At 36.7% G+C, this 15,769-nt stretch overlaps 1 protein-coding gene across 10 annotated transcripts in view; it reads right to left on the bottom strand.

Annotated features, from left to right (window-relative positions):
• Window positions 1-15,769, bottom strand: part of RYR3 (ryanodine receptor 3) — a 290,814-nt gene that overhangs the window by 214,823 nt on the left and 60,222 nt on the right. For all 10 annotated transcript variants that reach the window (XM_087875404.1, XM_087875417.1, XM_087875406.1 and 7 more), the window contains exon 3: window positions 14,863-14,970. In XM_087875404.1, coding sequence (XP_087731530.1) covers window positions 14,863-14,970 — 108 coding nt within the window. The remainder of the gene's footprint in view (window positions 1-14,862; window positions 14,971-15,769) is intronic.

Genomic DNA, 15,769 nt, shown 5'->3' with positions numbered 1-15,769 from the left:
ACTTAACGAAATCCCAAGTAAAGTCAGCAATGAAGACGCTTTTTGCCGCATTCGGGCCAAAATTAAAAATTTCCAAAGCGCCAACGAAGAAGCAAGCGAACAAGCCGATGCTTCAAGACCTGCACGCTCCCATCCTGACTTCGAGAACGACGACGCCCGAGCCCAGAGAGCCATGTCGATTCCGCCCTACACCGCAGACCGAAGCAAGTGCCAACGCACCCAAAAGAAAGAAAAGAACAGCCGCCGCCATCAGAACTCCTAAGACCGAGCCAGAGACCGACTCGTCTGAAGAGGAACGAAGCGAGCGAGCTGCAATGGAGAGAACCTTCCACGACGACGTCAAAGAAGAAATGAACAACGCGCATGTGCGAAACTACGTAGACGGTCCGGAAAGACTTGAACTGGCCAGAGAACCGCGCAGACTCGTTGCGAGCATTCCCATGCCATTTTGCAATTTTCTACACTTGCGAGACCACGGACTGCCTCAGGTTGTAAGTAATGGACAAAATAATGTGGGTAACTTACCCAGTGACTTCCCAAAACTTAGAGTTGATGGCATTAATTTACAAGAATGGTATCAACAGCTCCAGGTTGTCTTTATGAAAGAAAATTTACTATTCTTTATCACTAGTCCCCCAAGAAGACCTTGGACTTTAAAAATAGATTGTTTACACCATAAGGCATTTTTTTTAATAATATCTAGCGTGTCTCCTGCAATGTATCATAGCATCAAACCAAACCTAACTGTTTCAGAAATAATTCAATGCATGTTTAATTTGTTTCACAGCGATAGTGTAGCTACCACCACAAGAATGTCTAAGGACTTCTTTTCTTCCAGAGTAAAACCAGGGGTTTCCATAAGTGAGCATTTAATATCTTTAAACAAAATAAGAGCTGAGCTGCATTTGAGGGGGGAAGTGATTTCAGATCAAACAATGAAAAGTGTTATTATCAACTCACTTGATTCATCATGGGATAGTTTTATGTCACACTTAGACACCATCAATCTAGGATATTTGTCAATAGAAAGTCTATCTAACAAATTGATAGCAGAAGACAATTCAAGAAAAAATCGTTATAGCAATCACACAGAACACAAACCTTTTAGGAAGGTAGCTTTCCAAGAAAAATATAATGAAACCTTTAAATGCCACAATTGTGGTTCCAGAGAACACAATAGAAGAGATTGCCCCAAAATCTCAAAAGAAAGACATAGGTCAGAATATAGGAATAAATACAATTATAGACAGTCTTCCACAGACAGACATAAATATAGAAGCCCACCAAATTACAGAGAAAATAGAGGGGGCAGAGAAAATTCAAAAGAGAGAAAATCTGGTTCACTGAATGGACTAAATAAACAAGATAGCACCAAAACGCAACCAAATGAGAACAATAATTGGCTTATTGATTCTGGAGCAACTAATCACACCACTAATAACAAAAATATATTGTCTTCATTTACAGAAGATAGGTTTGTAATAAAAGTAGCTAACCAAGAAAAAGTTCAAGTACTAGGCAGAGGGAATGTGACCTTGCCTGGTCTAGGAAAAATAGAGGGGGTATTGTTAATACCAGAAATACCTCATAACATACTAAGTGTCATAAAATTAAGCAGAGATTCTGACATCAATATAGTTTTCTCAAAGGGAAAAGCAACTTTAGAGAAGAATAAAACTAATGTAGGCACTGTGATGATTAAAGGAGGCCTACCCTATCTGATAACAAAAGAAAGATGGTTACATAACATTGATTCAAATATGGAAGATTGCATTGAGGCAGATGATGAAAATATTAGTAACAGTGACAATGATGAATGTAAAATATCTCATGATCACACAGATACACACAATGAGAAGAAACCAAAAATAGGTAAACCAATACATGACGAGTGTGCTCATATCTTACATAGGAAGTTAGGACATGCAAGTTTTCCTGTAGTACAAAAAATGATTGAACACGCAGAAGGTGTCAAAATAAAAAATTGTGAAAATTATTTGGAATGCTCAGTATGTAAATCTACTAAATTAAAAACTAGTCCCAGGCCAAAAAAATCCACCAGATCAACTAACAAAATTTTTGACTTAGTACACATGGACTTAGTTGGTCCATTAACTCCATCAATCACTTATAGAAAACGTTACTTCCTAACAATAGTAGACGATTATAGCCGCTATGGTTTTGTTTACACATTAAAACACAAGGATGAAACCTTTCAAAAATTTAAGGAATTTTATAAACGCATAGAAACACAACATAATATCAGAATAAAACAAATCATGACAGATAGGGGATGTGAATTCATGTCTAAGGAATTCTCCCAATGGCTAAAGGATAGAGGGATGTTACATTACACATCTAGTCCATTTTCTGCGTTCCAAAACGGGATTGCAGAGAGAAAGAATTCCACACTACAAACCATGATTAGATGCACATTAGAGGATGCTGGTTTAGGCAAACAATTTTGGTCAGAAGCCCTACATTATTCAAATTACACTCAAAATAGAACCTGGTCCAGTATTGTGAATAAGACACCATATGAGGTGATGTATAATAGGAAACCAAAATTAGCACACATGCACATATTTGGGGTCACTGCAGACGTACACATACCCAAACAATTGAGGAGAAAGGGAGAAAACGTATCCAGAAGATTAAGATTTATGGGATATGAAACTGGCACCAAAGGGTACAGATTCATTGATAATAATAATAAATTTATAGTTTCCAGAACAGCTGTGTTCCATGAACAGGCCAACTGGTCTAAATTACATCTTAATGAAATATTTCCGAATAAATGCAAGGATACCAAATCTCGTGAGGAAGGGACGATAGAAAATCAAAATATTAACAGAAGCAAAAACAAAACCAAAACATGGACAAATAGTAAACACAAAATAAAGACAGACACATTAACAAAAAAGGAAGCAAGATATTTGCATGACTACCATAGCAAACCAGAAAGAACTATTAGGAACAACAGAAATCAAATACCAAATAAATACAAAGATTACATAATGCATATGGATGGTGAACAAATAACACCTAATACATATGAGGAAGTATTAAAACTACCTCGTGAAGAAAAAGAAAAATGGGAACTAGCTATGAAAAAAGAGATGGAGAGCTTACAAGGATTAAATGTATTCACACCTGCGATTGCACCCAAGGATAAAACAATTATTGGTACCAGGTGGATTTATAAAATTAAGAATCTAGAAGGAGGCAATACCTTATACAAAGCTAGATTGGTTGCACAAGGTTATGCACAAAAATATCCGGAGGACTATACTGACACATACTCCCCCACAGTAAGAACAGAGAGTGTTAAAACAGCTCTAGTAGTAGCATCCACACTCAATCTTGATGTATTCCAATATGACATACAGACTGCGTACCTACACGCAAAACTAGATAAGGAGATATACGTAAGAGCACCTCACAGTCAATACACTAATAAAAATGAAATTTGGCTATTGAACAAGAGCTTATACGGATTAAAGCAATCTGGCAAAAGATGGTACGATTGCTTGGTAAAAGTACTTAAAACCATGGATTTCAACGCTACCACTGCTGATAACTGTTTCTTTGTCAAAAAGAGTGATGATCACGTTGAGTTTGTATTGATTTACGTAGATGATATTTTATATATAGGAAAACACAGAGAGAGAAGAGAAATCTTTGTAAACAAGTTAAATGAACATTTCTCGTTGAAATCTCTAGGTAAAATAAACAAATACCTTGGTGTACAAATTAACAAAACTAGAAAGGGTTTCAAACTTACTCAGAAAGATAAGATTATTGAACTTCTAAACAAATGTAATTTAAACAATGCCAAACCCTGTGACACTCCTATGCAAACTGATTTCCTTAGAAATACTGATGAATCTTCCCCTGAATTCAAGGATAATACATTCTATAGATCAGTAATAGGTTCACTTCTTTATATATCTAATTGGACCAGACCAGATATTGCATTACCACTCAATTTATTATCAAGGCACGTTAGTAAACCAACAATGTATCACTGGGAAGCTGTCAAAAGAATTTTAAGATATCTGAAAAGTACATTAGACTTTTGTCTAGTATTAGAACCTAGTGATAACAAAGAACCAAGACTTACATGTTACGCAGATGCGGATTGGGCTGGAGATACATCATGCAGAAAAAGTACCTCTGGTTATATTTTTCTGTTAAATGACTGTCCAGTTTACTGGTACACTGGTAAACAAGAATTGGTAGCCACTTCAACCACAGAAGCGGAGTATGTTTGTTTATCTAAAGCTGCAAATAACCTTGTATGGTTTAATGATTTAATTTCAGATGTTTGGAAAAAACCTGCTTTGCCTTTTGTTATGCATGAAGACAATAAAGCGGCCATTGAAATATCTAGATCCGATGCCATTGGACAAAGATCCAGGCATATAGATATAAAATTTAAGCATGTGAGACAACTGTCCCAAGATGGATTTATCAAAGCAGTACATTGCGATACCTCTGAACAATTGGCTGACATATTGACGAAGCCTTTACCTTCTAAACAGCACAAATACTTAACTTCCAGATTGTATGTATTATATTGTCCTGAATCTGAATGTAATTGGTGTTGTATAGCGAACCGGCATTTAGAGGGGGATTTGTCAGATGTAAATGCCTTATTCACTAATGTGTAAATAATGTATATATGGGATATCAGGGGTTAACTTATTCTTTGTTTCTTAATGTATTCATAATTCACCACTCCTACTCTTGGCTCCACCCTTTGTATATATAAGGAGCCACCTTCGCCATTTTCCTTGCTTCTATCTGTGAATATTCAGTGAATATAGAATGCCTACTATAATTAAAGAGAAATATATTTGAATCTCTAACTCTAAATATTATTATTGAGTCTGATCTTAAAAATATTGCAACATCTGTGAAAGAAAATTATAGAGGGATGTGAATCCCTTTTCTATTGATAGCCCCTTTTTGAAGAAACTAGCTCTGATTCTTGCTTTAAATTAACTGTCTGTGCTGCACAAGAATAAGGCTTTTTTTCTTAAGAAAAAGAACACTAAACCTGTGCTTAGTAACAATCTCTCAAAAATGGCTAAATTCATATCTGTAAGAATAGCACAAAAGGATTAGTTAGCTCTATAGAAGGTCAAGCATTATTCAGGCAGGTACTTCTGTAAAAGGCAGGTGTGCCATTTCTCCTACAGCCCAAACCAAAATGATTTTGCCAGGGAGTGATTAAAGACAAAACAGAGGGGTAAGGACCAGAGCAGACCAGAGTGGCTACTAGAAGATGGGCAAATCCTAATTCCTGACAGTATATACAGAAGCAACTGGTCAGTGAAGCATGCCAAGCAATGTCCATACTCAGCAAAAAGGATAAGAGGAGAAGATCCCACATCCCAACTAGAACATCTAAGAGTAATTATAAACTGCTTCAACTAAGGGCTGGAGATTTGATGCAGGCATCATCATGAAAACATGGCAGAAAAGAAGCAGACATATTGTGGTTAGGAGCAAAAGATAAAGAACTTGTACACAAAATCATTTTTGAAAAATAATCTTACAAAATTTAGCAATTCTTTAGCAACATTGCTTGGTTCAGATAAATGCTTTTTCCCATTTTCTCTGTAATCAATGCACCTGATTATCCTTTTGCTTTGTCCCTTCCAGCAGCAGTCCATATTTCCTTATGCAGAATAAATTCTGAAGCATGTCATATAGAAAAACACACATTTAATTCTCAAGCTACAAATTCTAATTTAATGACAGAAACATATTCTTCTAAAGAAAGACCAGGTCCTAGACAAAACTTGTTATTCAAAATTAACCATTTAAAAGAATTCACTTTTTGCTATCATAGTCTTCCAACTCTCTTTAGTCTTTTGTTACAAAAGAAAATAGGTTGCCATAAACAAAAGAAGGCAAAACAAGAGGATGACAGAGAACGAGGTGACTGGATGGAGTCACTGAAGCAGTAGGCGTGAGCTTAAATGGACTCTAGAGGATGGTAGAGGACAGGAAGGCCTGGAGGAATGTTGTCCATGGGTTCAGATGGGTCAGACACAACTTTGCAAATAACAACAACAATAAACATTATAATCTAGTAGAATAGCTTGCTTTATGGAGTCATGAGAGCTCCACCACTGGAGGTTTTCAAGCAAAGCTTGGAAAGCCATTGCTTAAAAGAGTGTTATGAGGGTTTGTACTAAGGGATGGGCTAGAAGACCTCCAAAGTACCCTTCAACCTTATGATTCTCTATTTTTATTTTATACATTTTGGAGAGGACCACAACATGGTACCTAGTACTGATAGTACTGAAACCATTCACCTTCATCTCGAGACAGATTAAGATGCAAAAGAGGAAAACAGAAGTATGCAGATAAGATAATTCAGTTAATGAGAATGAATATCACTTCCTTAATTCAATTATCAATTAACTTCTGTAATTGATATTAGTGGGGGAGGGAAGTATTGCCAAGCTTGGAAGAATTGCATGATTGACAAGGTTGTGGTAGTGATGAGCACGATGGTCCCTATAATGGTAATATAAGAAAAAGAAAATGCTCAATAGCTTTGAAATGCTGTATCACTAGAAAAATAAAAATGGAAAATTGAGAGTTGGAACAGAAAGCCCTGTCTGAATTCTTTAGAGAAAGGCATGGTTAGTTGGTAGAAATGCAAAATAGAAGTATTCCTAATTGTATGACAGAATATACTGCAATATTTAACTGCAAGTTCACTTGTACCACCATTGAAGAAAATGCATTTTTCCAGAAAACTAATGGCAGATTTTCAAGCCATTCTTTTGCTACCTTTTATATGCATATTTAAAGAGGAATAAATCCCATGGAAATAAGTAGGCTTTACTTTTTCATAAACATGCTTAGGAATAGAGGATTAGCTTTAAAAAGGTCGGTGGATTTTATAGATCTAATAAGCGTAGCTTTAAATAACAGTTAACTTAAAAATAAAAGTTCAGCAAAGACCAGCATTCTATGGTTAGTCATTAGTTGTAAAAGTTTTATAATAAGAAAGCCTGTAATAAGAAAAAAAAACATGAGAAACAATCAGCATTAAGAACATTGACACAGTGGAGGTATTTAGGACAAGAATAAATGGAATGAATTTCATGCAGGGGATGAAGATGATATGAAAACAAATGATTAACATACCCATTCAAAGACATCTCTAGGCTAGCAAAAGTGAAAACAAAATGATAAATGAAAATTTAGTCTAACACATATATTGTTATATTGGTAGGATTCAGCAAAGTGGGTGTGCTTCAAGTCCCCTCTGTTAACCAATGGAAATTCCTTCTCTGTTGCTGTAATTCCTGGACTCTGGAATAATTCCCCCCTTCTTCCCCCCAATCCATTCCCACCTTGATGATGTTTCATAAGAAGGCATGGAAAATTCAAAGACTTGGTTGGATGGTGAAATGGGCAACATGTGAATTGCAGCGTATACATTTAATAAATTAAAAATTAACAATCTGATTATTTCCCAAGCATTAGGATGAGATGGTAGGTGAGCCTCTGTAAAATCAGTTGTGATGTGATTTTGTTTTATTGTTATTTGATCCTTCTGAATGCATAACATCTATTTCTCTTTTCTTGTTCTGTCTTTTTAATTATGTAAAGTGCCCAGTTGGGCATTCTTTAAATCAATATAAATAAATACATTTTAAAAACTATTTAGGAAAGTACTGTATTACCATAAGCAATAGTGAAATACAAACTCAGTTTTCTGGAAGTAAGTCAACTGAATGGAACATTTTGTTAATTTTGAACTGAAATAAAACTTTGATGGTGGACACCATCCATAAAGTAACACTCCAGTAGAACTCATTGCTTTAGCAAAATAGATAAATCAGGAAACGAGCTGTGTAAAGTGTAAGTAAGGGTGTAAAATGAGATTTTGTCTAAAATATGAAATGTGAATTCTCTTTGGGGGTCATGTTTCTAAGAAATAAACTAGCATGCAGCAAGCTAAACATAAAATCGAGCTGCAGAGAAATTCTTGCCAAAGTACTGCAGTAACTTTATATAATCACATTTGGGAGACCAAAGAAAATGGTCAGCATATAAGTTAGCTTTATTTCACCAAGAAAATCCACTGAGATAATTAATTTAGCTGGCATCCTTCTTGTTTCATTCCAGTACACCAAGAGTTCTTAGGTATCCCCCCCCCCCCGCTACCAACAGTGAAAAAACAATCATTAATCAAATATTTTTGTTAATCTCTTATTTAACAATTGATGTTACAAGGCCAGCTTGCTAATGAGGACTTAATATTTATTGTAGTAAGTGAGATATTCATAAGAATGCTTATTCCTCCTTCCAGCATTGGATCAAGTTCAAAGCTCTTTGGGCAAAGCAACAACTGCATGGCTTGCTACACACAACAGCCTTTCCTTTACATCCGCCAAAAAGATGATTAGTTGCCAGCTTTCCCTGCATGGTTTATCATCCCAATTCAGGAGTTGGCAGTTCTTGTTGGAGGTGGAGTGTCCCAGTCTTCTCAACATAAAAAGCACTTTATTGATTTTCAGAGTATTTATTCCTTCTTTCTACACATTGTAGGCTATTTAAAAATAATCAATATGTAATAACATAACACATATAAAAACAATTTCAATGCGCTGGTTGCAATGTAAATTCTAACAGCAACATCATTCTTAAGATTCAGCTGTGAGAAGAAGATGGATATAAGCACTACAGGTGACAGAATATCTGGTCCTGTTTTTCTGCTGAAAGAGATACAGTGCTCAGTTCACACTTCCATTATTCTAGTTACTGAAGGTAAAAAATAGTACAATGTGTTATCCTTTCACTAATGAAAAGATATCTGAAAACTAAAATACATGAGAAGCTCTCTCAGTTCTACAAGAGTTAGAAAAATAATCTCACTAATTGCTGAAAATTAGATTCAGAGGCGGTCCTCTATGTACTATCCTCGGAATAAATTCCATTAAATTCAGCATAGCTTATATCAAAGTAGATTCATATGGGATAAGACTGTAAAGTTTTTCCCCAACTTTAGTTCCTGCCTTTCACAGATCTTTCCCACAATTAGAAATGAAATTTAATTTATAATCCTTTTTGCACCCCTGATTATTTGAATATCTGTAGTTGTTGTCCTCACAATAGCTGCATAAGTATTAAAGATTCTGTAATAGATATTGCAGTTCCTCCTCACTTCATAATTATAATGGGAGAGGGCACATCCATTAATCCTTTGTCTAACACTTGCCTATTAAAAATCACACAAGTTTTTTCCCTAGACCCTTGGAGATGACCAACCTTTCATCCATTCTAAAATTACATTTTATATGAGATTTTATGTGAGATTAATCTGGGCTGTTTCACTATTTCCAGATATACTCTGATGTCAAAACACTTTTAATTTATTCTTTATTTCTCTTGGAAGCTTGAGTTTGAAAAGAGCTATCAGATAATCATTGCTTGCTCCTTCTGATCAATAACTAAGCACAGAGCACTTCCAGCCATTCAGTGTTTGTTTCTTATCCTTTCAAGGTGGACAATTGTGTTCATTCATCCCACTCCTAAATTCCCCCCCCCCAAAATTAGAAAGCAAAGTACTAGTATTTCCTCTTTTAACCATGTGTTTGTGTGCATGTGTCCATTCAATGTTTATTCCTGTCTCATAATATTCCAGTGACAGTACGATAAGGCAGGTTGTTAAAAACAAATGTTCCCATGTATTTTCAGATTTTTTCTGCTTACCATAAAATCTCTTTTGCCTTCTCAACTCCTAGTGCTGACCTACAAACTTCTGCATTTGACCTCCTTTTACCAAATAAGCAAGTATGCAGCTGCTGTTTCAGAAACAGGATTTACTAGCTAAAAACAGCAAAGCCCCATTCAGAAATACGAAGTTACTGACCCAGGGAAATTGCCCATAACTGCAAGCCTCCTGTTACATGTTCTGCTGAAGAGTGAAAAGAGAAGGTTGTATTTATTTAAACATGATTCATTTGACAAGATGATGGGATACATGTAAGCAATCTTATATGTATATTCTGCAATGAGAGACAATACCTGGAAGAGGCTTTACCTATTCTGGGCTTCAAATTATGAATTAGAAGTCAAAAGCTATGAAAGGTTTACTCCTAAAGTAAGATTGGGAATATGATCAACTAGTGATCAAACATAATTTCTTTTTCCACATCATTCCTTCTACAGTGAAAAGAGAGATTCACCACTTAATTATCAAAGTGGGTAAATCTGAAGTTTCAATAGAATAGACTAGAATAGAAATCTTTATTGGCCAAGTGTGATTGGACTCACAAGGAATTTGTCTTGGTGCATACGCTCTCAGCATACATAAAAGAAAAGATACATTTGTCAAGAATCATAAGGTACAACACTTAATGATAGTCATAGGGAACAAATAAGCAATCAAATCATATTAGGAAACAGTCAATATAAAACATAAGGATACCAGCAACAAGGTTACAATCATACAGTCATAAGTGGGAGGAGATGGGTGATAGGAACGATGAGAAGATTAATAGTAATGCAGACTTAGTAACTAGTTTGACAGTGTTGAGGGAATTATTTGTTTAGCAGAGTGATGGAGTTCGGGGAAAAAACTGTTCTTGTTTCTAGTTGTTCTAGTGTGCAGTGCTCTATAGCGTCGTTTTGAGGGTAGGAGTTGAAACAGTTTATGTCCAGGATGCGAGGGGTTTAAATATTTTCACAGTCCTCTTTTTGACTCGTGCAGTATTCAGGTTCTCAATGAAAGGCAGGTTGATAGTAATTGTTTTTCCTGCAGTTCTAATTATCGTCTGAAGTCTGTGTCGGTCTTGTTGGGTTGCAGAATGACAGACTCAATAATTCCTCTGTAGAATTGTATCAGCAGCTTCTTGGACAGTTTGAGCTTTCTGAGTTGCACAGTTCTTCTTGCACAGAAAGAACATTCTTTGTTGTGCTTTTTTGATGACTTTTTGACGTGAGGTGTCCGTTTTAAATCTTGAGATTTGATAGAACCTAGAAATTTGAAGGTCTCTACTGTTGATACTGTGTTGTCTAGTATTGTAAGAGGTGGTGGTATGGAAGGGTTTCTCCTGAAGTTCACCATTTCTACGGTTTTGAGTGTGTTCAGTTCCAGATTGTTCTAGTCACACCACGAGGCTAGTTGTTCAATCTCCCGTCTGTATGCGGATTCATCATTGTTTTGAATGAGACCGATCACTGTTGTGTCATCTGCGAACTTCAGTAGTTTAACAGATGGATCGTGTGAGATGCAGTCATTGGTATATAGAGAGAAGAGAAGTGGAAAGAGCACACAGCCTTGTGGGGCTCCTATGCTAATTGTACAGGTATTTGATATGATTCTGCTTAGCTTCACCTGCTGCTTCCTGTCTGTTAGGAAGCTAATGATCCACTTACAAGTGTGTTCAGGTACCGCTAGCTGGTTTAGCTTAGTTAGAAGAATGTCTGGTATGATGGTGTTGAATGCTGAACTAAAGTCTACAAAGAGGACCCTTGCTTTGGAGATTCAAGATGTTGTAGAATGTAGTGCAGAGCCATATTAACAGCATCATCTGTTGATCTATTTGCTTGGTATGCAAATTGTAGGGGGCCTAATAGCGGATTTATGATGGTTTTCAAGTGGGACAGCACTAGCCTTTCAAAGATTTTCATAACTACAGATATTAGAGCAACTGATCTGTAGTCATTCAGTTCCTTGATGGTGGGCTTCTTCAGCCCTGGGATGATAATAGAGCATTTGAGATGAGCATTTGAAGCACATCTCTAGCAATTTATTGAAGATGCGGGTGAAGATGGGGGCCAGACTTTTAAGCAAGAAGGAGTTATCTTGTCTGGGCCTGGAGCTTTTCCTGACTTTTGTCTGTGAAATAGATCTTGCACTTCCTTTTCTGTGATCACTAGGGGTTGTGAGCCCAATTGGATGGGGTCAGTTGTAGGAGGCTTGGCTGTTGTTGGTGTGTCTGAGATGGGGGTTGTGGAGATAGGTGGCTGTAGTTTCCTTTCATACCTGCCAGTTGTTGATTTCCTTCAGCCTGGGAAAGAGGTTTGCTGTAACCGGTGGTATTTTTAAGAGTTTTCCACATGTTTGTTGGTTCATTTGTTGAGAACTTATTCTTTAGTTTTTCAGAATAGCTTCTTTTTGCAGCTCTGATATCCTTTGTTAATACATTTCTGGCCTGATTGTACAGCATTTTATCACCTTTTCTGTAAGATTCCTCTTGGGAAAGACGTAGCTGCTTAAGTTTAGCTGTGAACCAAAGTTTGTTGTTACTGTATATTCACAAGTTCCTGGTCGGTACACATAGGTCTTCACAGAAGCTGACAGATGATGTTAAAGTATCTGTGAGTTCATCTAAGTCTGCAGAGGTACTTTAAAAAACATTCCAATCAGTGCAGTCAAGGCAGGCCTGTAGCTTTAACTTTGCCTCCTCGGTCCAGATCCTCACTGATTTAATTGTTGGTTTTGTGGTTTTAAGACTTTGCCTGTAAGCAGGTACAAGGTGAATCATGCAATGATTAGACTGTCCCACAGCTGCTCATGGTAAAGACCGAAAAGCATCTTTTAGTGTTGTGTAGCAATGGTCTAAAGTATTCTTGCCTCTAGTGGGACAATTGACATGCTGAAAATATTTTGGTAGCTCTTTCCTTAAGTCTGCTTTGTTCAGATCTCCCAAAATAATGGCCAGTGAATCGGGGTATTTTGCTTCAACCTCCATAATCTGGTCAGCTAGAGTTTGTAATGCCTTGTTTACACAGGCTTGTGGGGGAACATAAACAGCAATCAGTAGAAATGAGAAGAACCCGCATGGTCAGTAAAATGGTTTACAGTTGATAAGTAAAGACACTAAGTTTTCATCACAGAATTTATATATTATAGTTATATCCTGAGACCAGCTGTTGTTGACATATAATCATAAGCCTCCTCCCTTCTTTTTACCTGATGATTCTGCAATTCTGTCTACTCTATGTATCTGAAACCCTGGAATTTGCATGCTGTTGGAATCAATATCATCATGTAACTAGGTTTCAATAAAGCATAGGGCAGCAACAAGACTGAACAATGTTACCGTGATCCAAGGGTTGACAATCTCAGTGGGAAATGCATTGGTTTTTCTTTATTTTGATTGTATAATTAATCTAAAACTAAGCAGAGCAGTTTAGCCAGAGTTCTGTTTCTGTTGAGATGTTTTTAATTGGTGCTGAATTTCTCAGGAAGAGATTAAAAACTGGCTTTTCTTTCAAGCCATTCACCCTGGGTGGAATTCATATACAGTTGATTACCCTAAGATCAGAATTAATAGTCTCTCTACACATAGAAATCTTATTATGCTTTTACACTGGCTAATTTCATGTTCAAGGAGTTCCTGCACGGATAATCTGATCACGATCAGAGGATTCTTCAATCTGAAACTCACAGTCATTGAAAGATACCAATCATTTAAACAAGTAGATGAAACTTCTCTTACAATGTTTAGCACCCATATCATTACTTGCATATATGAAGACTTTAGCTTCCATTACCGTATTTTTCAGACTATAAGATGCTCCATAGTATAAGACACACCTAGCTTTTTTTGGGGGGGGAGGAGGAACAAGAAAAAAAAATCTGCCTCTGCCTCCCAGCAATTTGCCTCCTTGCAGCAAACAGCAAACAGTGTGATCAGCTTCAGCACAGGCTGATTTAGCACAAGTAGCTGATTGGCGGTTGGATTGGCCTCACAGAATACCTCCTATCAGCTGTTCCAGGATGCGGGGATTGCCACCACCCATCGGCACTGGCACCACCCATTGCCGCTGCTACCTATTACCGCCTCTACGCGCCCCATTTTTGGCCTGTTCCAAGCGGCCAGGATCCATCAGCAACAGTGCCAATGGGCGGCAGTGATCCCAGCAGTGGGCGGGTGGGCAGGGCTTCAGCAACATTCACTGTATAAGATGCACAGGCATTTCCACCCACTTTTTTGGGGAGGGGAGTGCATCTTATATTCCGAAAAATACGGTAAATTCATGTATTTTAGAGAACAAGTTTGGTCTAGTGGTTAAGGCACCAAATTAAAGAGCAGGAGATCATGAGTTCAAGTCCCAGCTTAGCCATGTAAGCCATTTGGGTGACTTTGGGCCAGTCACTCTCTCTCAGCCCATCGCACCTCACTGGGTTGTTGTTGCTATTGTTGTTGTGGGGAAAATAAGAAGAGGAAAGTGTGTTGGATATGTTTGTTACCTTGAGTTATTTGTAAAAATAATAAAGGCAGGATAAAAATATATAAATATATTGACTTGAGTCATATCTTCAAATACTTAGTTTCAATTCATGCAATTATATTTTAAAGCAGAGTGGAGAATGATACAAAATATAATTCAAAACCTCTTCTTATTTGAGTGCAAAGTATTACAAAAATAAATTTACCAACTTATTCTGCTCCATTGATTTAAACAGAAAAGTAATGCTACTCTGCAAATGACCTACATTCAACGCAACTAGATTTCTAAACATCTTGGATTGTCAAAGGATAGCTGTATCTCCGAGAATATGCTTCATCTTGTAATAGCCACTTGCATTCTGGTAATGTCTGAGGGCTGAAGAAATGAGTATAGTTTTTATTGTGCTGTATATTTTGTAACTGCCTAGCCAATTAAGTGCCCTTGTACTGAAATTTAAGCCAGGTTGAAATTTAAAAAACTTGAGAGATTGGAAGATTTCCAAACAAAGGAAAATATTGAAAATATTATAAAACTTGTTAATAGTTTTATTTTGAAAGGCTTCTGGGTCCACAGAGGAAAGTAAAAAGTTTGTTTTTGTAAGACTGAAATCTCACAATGCCAAAGGAAAACAATTGTACTTACCCCTTCCCTGGAAGTGTCTCTTGTGTGGGCAAGCATTTCCTGGAGGGCTCTGACAGATAAAGACTGCTCCAGTACAAAATTACAGATGCAAAGATCAGGAGGGACATACTGAAAAAAAAAATAGCAATGAAGATCACAGCTTTCTTTGTTTTTGCTACAGAAAATTTACCTACTGACAAGGTCAGTGTAAGGCTTTTAAATTAGATCAGATAAATCAGTAGATTATTCCATTATACATCCATGATGCACATTCATTTTGTGCACCATAAAATAAATAATGAACTGACCTTACATATCCAAGCTGCCTTTCTCAATATGACACACTTCATATGTGCTGGGCTATGTATGTTTTTATTCCCAATCCATCCTAAATGCACTGTGTTCTATGCTTTGAACAAAGGCCTTGCAAAAACATTGCATATAAAATACAAGTAAACAACAGGTGTATAAATCAATTGCAAAAGCAAATATATAGTATATATATATATATATATATATATATATATATATATATATGTATGTATGTATGTATGTATGTAGGTCTTTGGTTATTCGGGTTTTCTCTCACGTAAAATTGGAAGTGTCTTGGCGACGTTTCGATGAAGTCTCATTCGTCATCTTCAGGCTGGTGTTCTCGGCTTCGTGCAATTGCTCCTGGAAGCACGAAGCCGAGAACACCAGCCTGAAGATGACGAATGAGACTTCGTCAAAACGTCGCCAAGACACTTCCAATTTTACGTGGGAGAAGACCCGAATAACCAAAGACCTACATACAAACACCCGCGAAAACCTGAGAAAACAAATATATATATATATATATATTCAGGTTATGTCCCATCCCAAACAATGTAAAAATAGCAACAAGAAGCATTTCAAATGTAATTAGATTATGTAAAAGACCGGTAAT

Source organism: Pantherophis guttatus, chromosome 1 (genome assembly GCF_059756535.1).
Source record: "Pantherophis guttatus breed Tessera chromosome 1, ASM5975653v1, whole genome shotgun sequence".
Classification (NCBI taxonomy): Eukaryota; Metazoa; Chordata; class Lepidosauria; order Squamata; family Colubridae; genus Pantherophis; species Pantherophis guttatus.
Note: the sequence above shows the minus strand (reverse complement) of the source record. Positions and strands in the feature narration are given on the sequence as shown.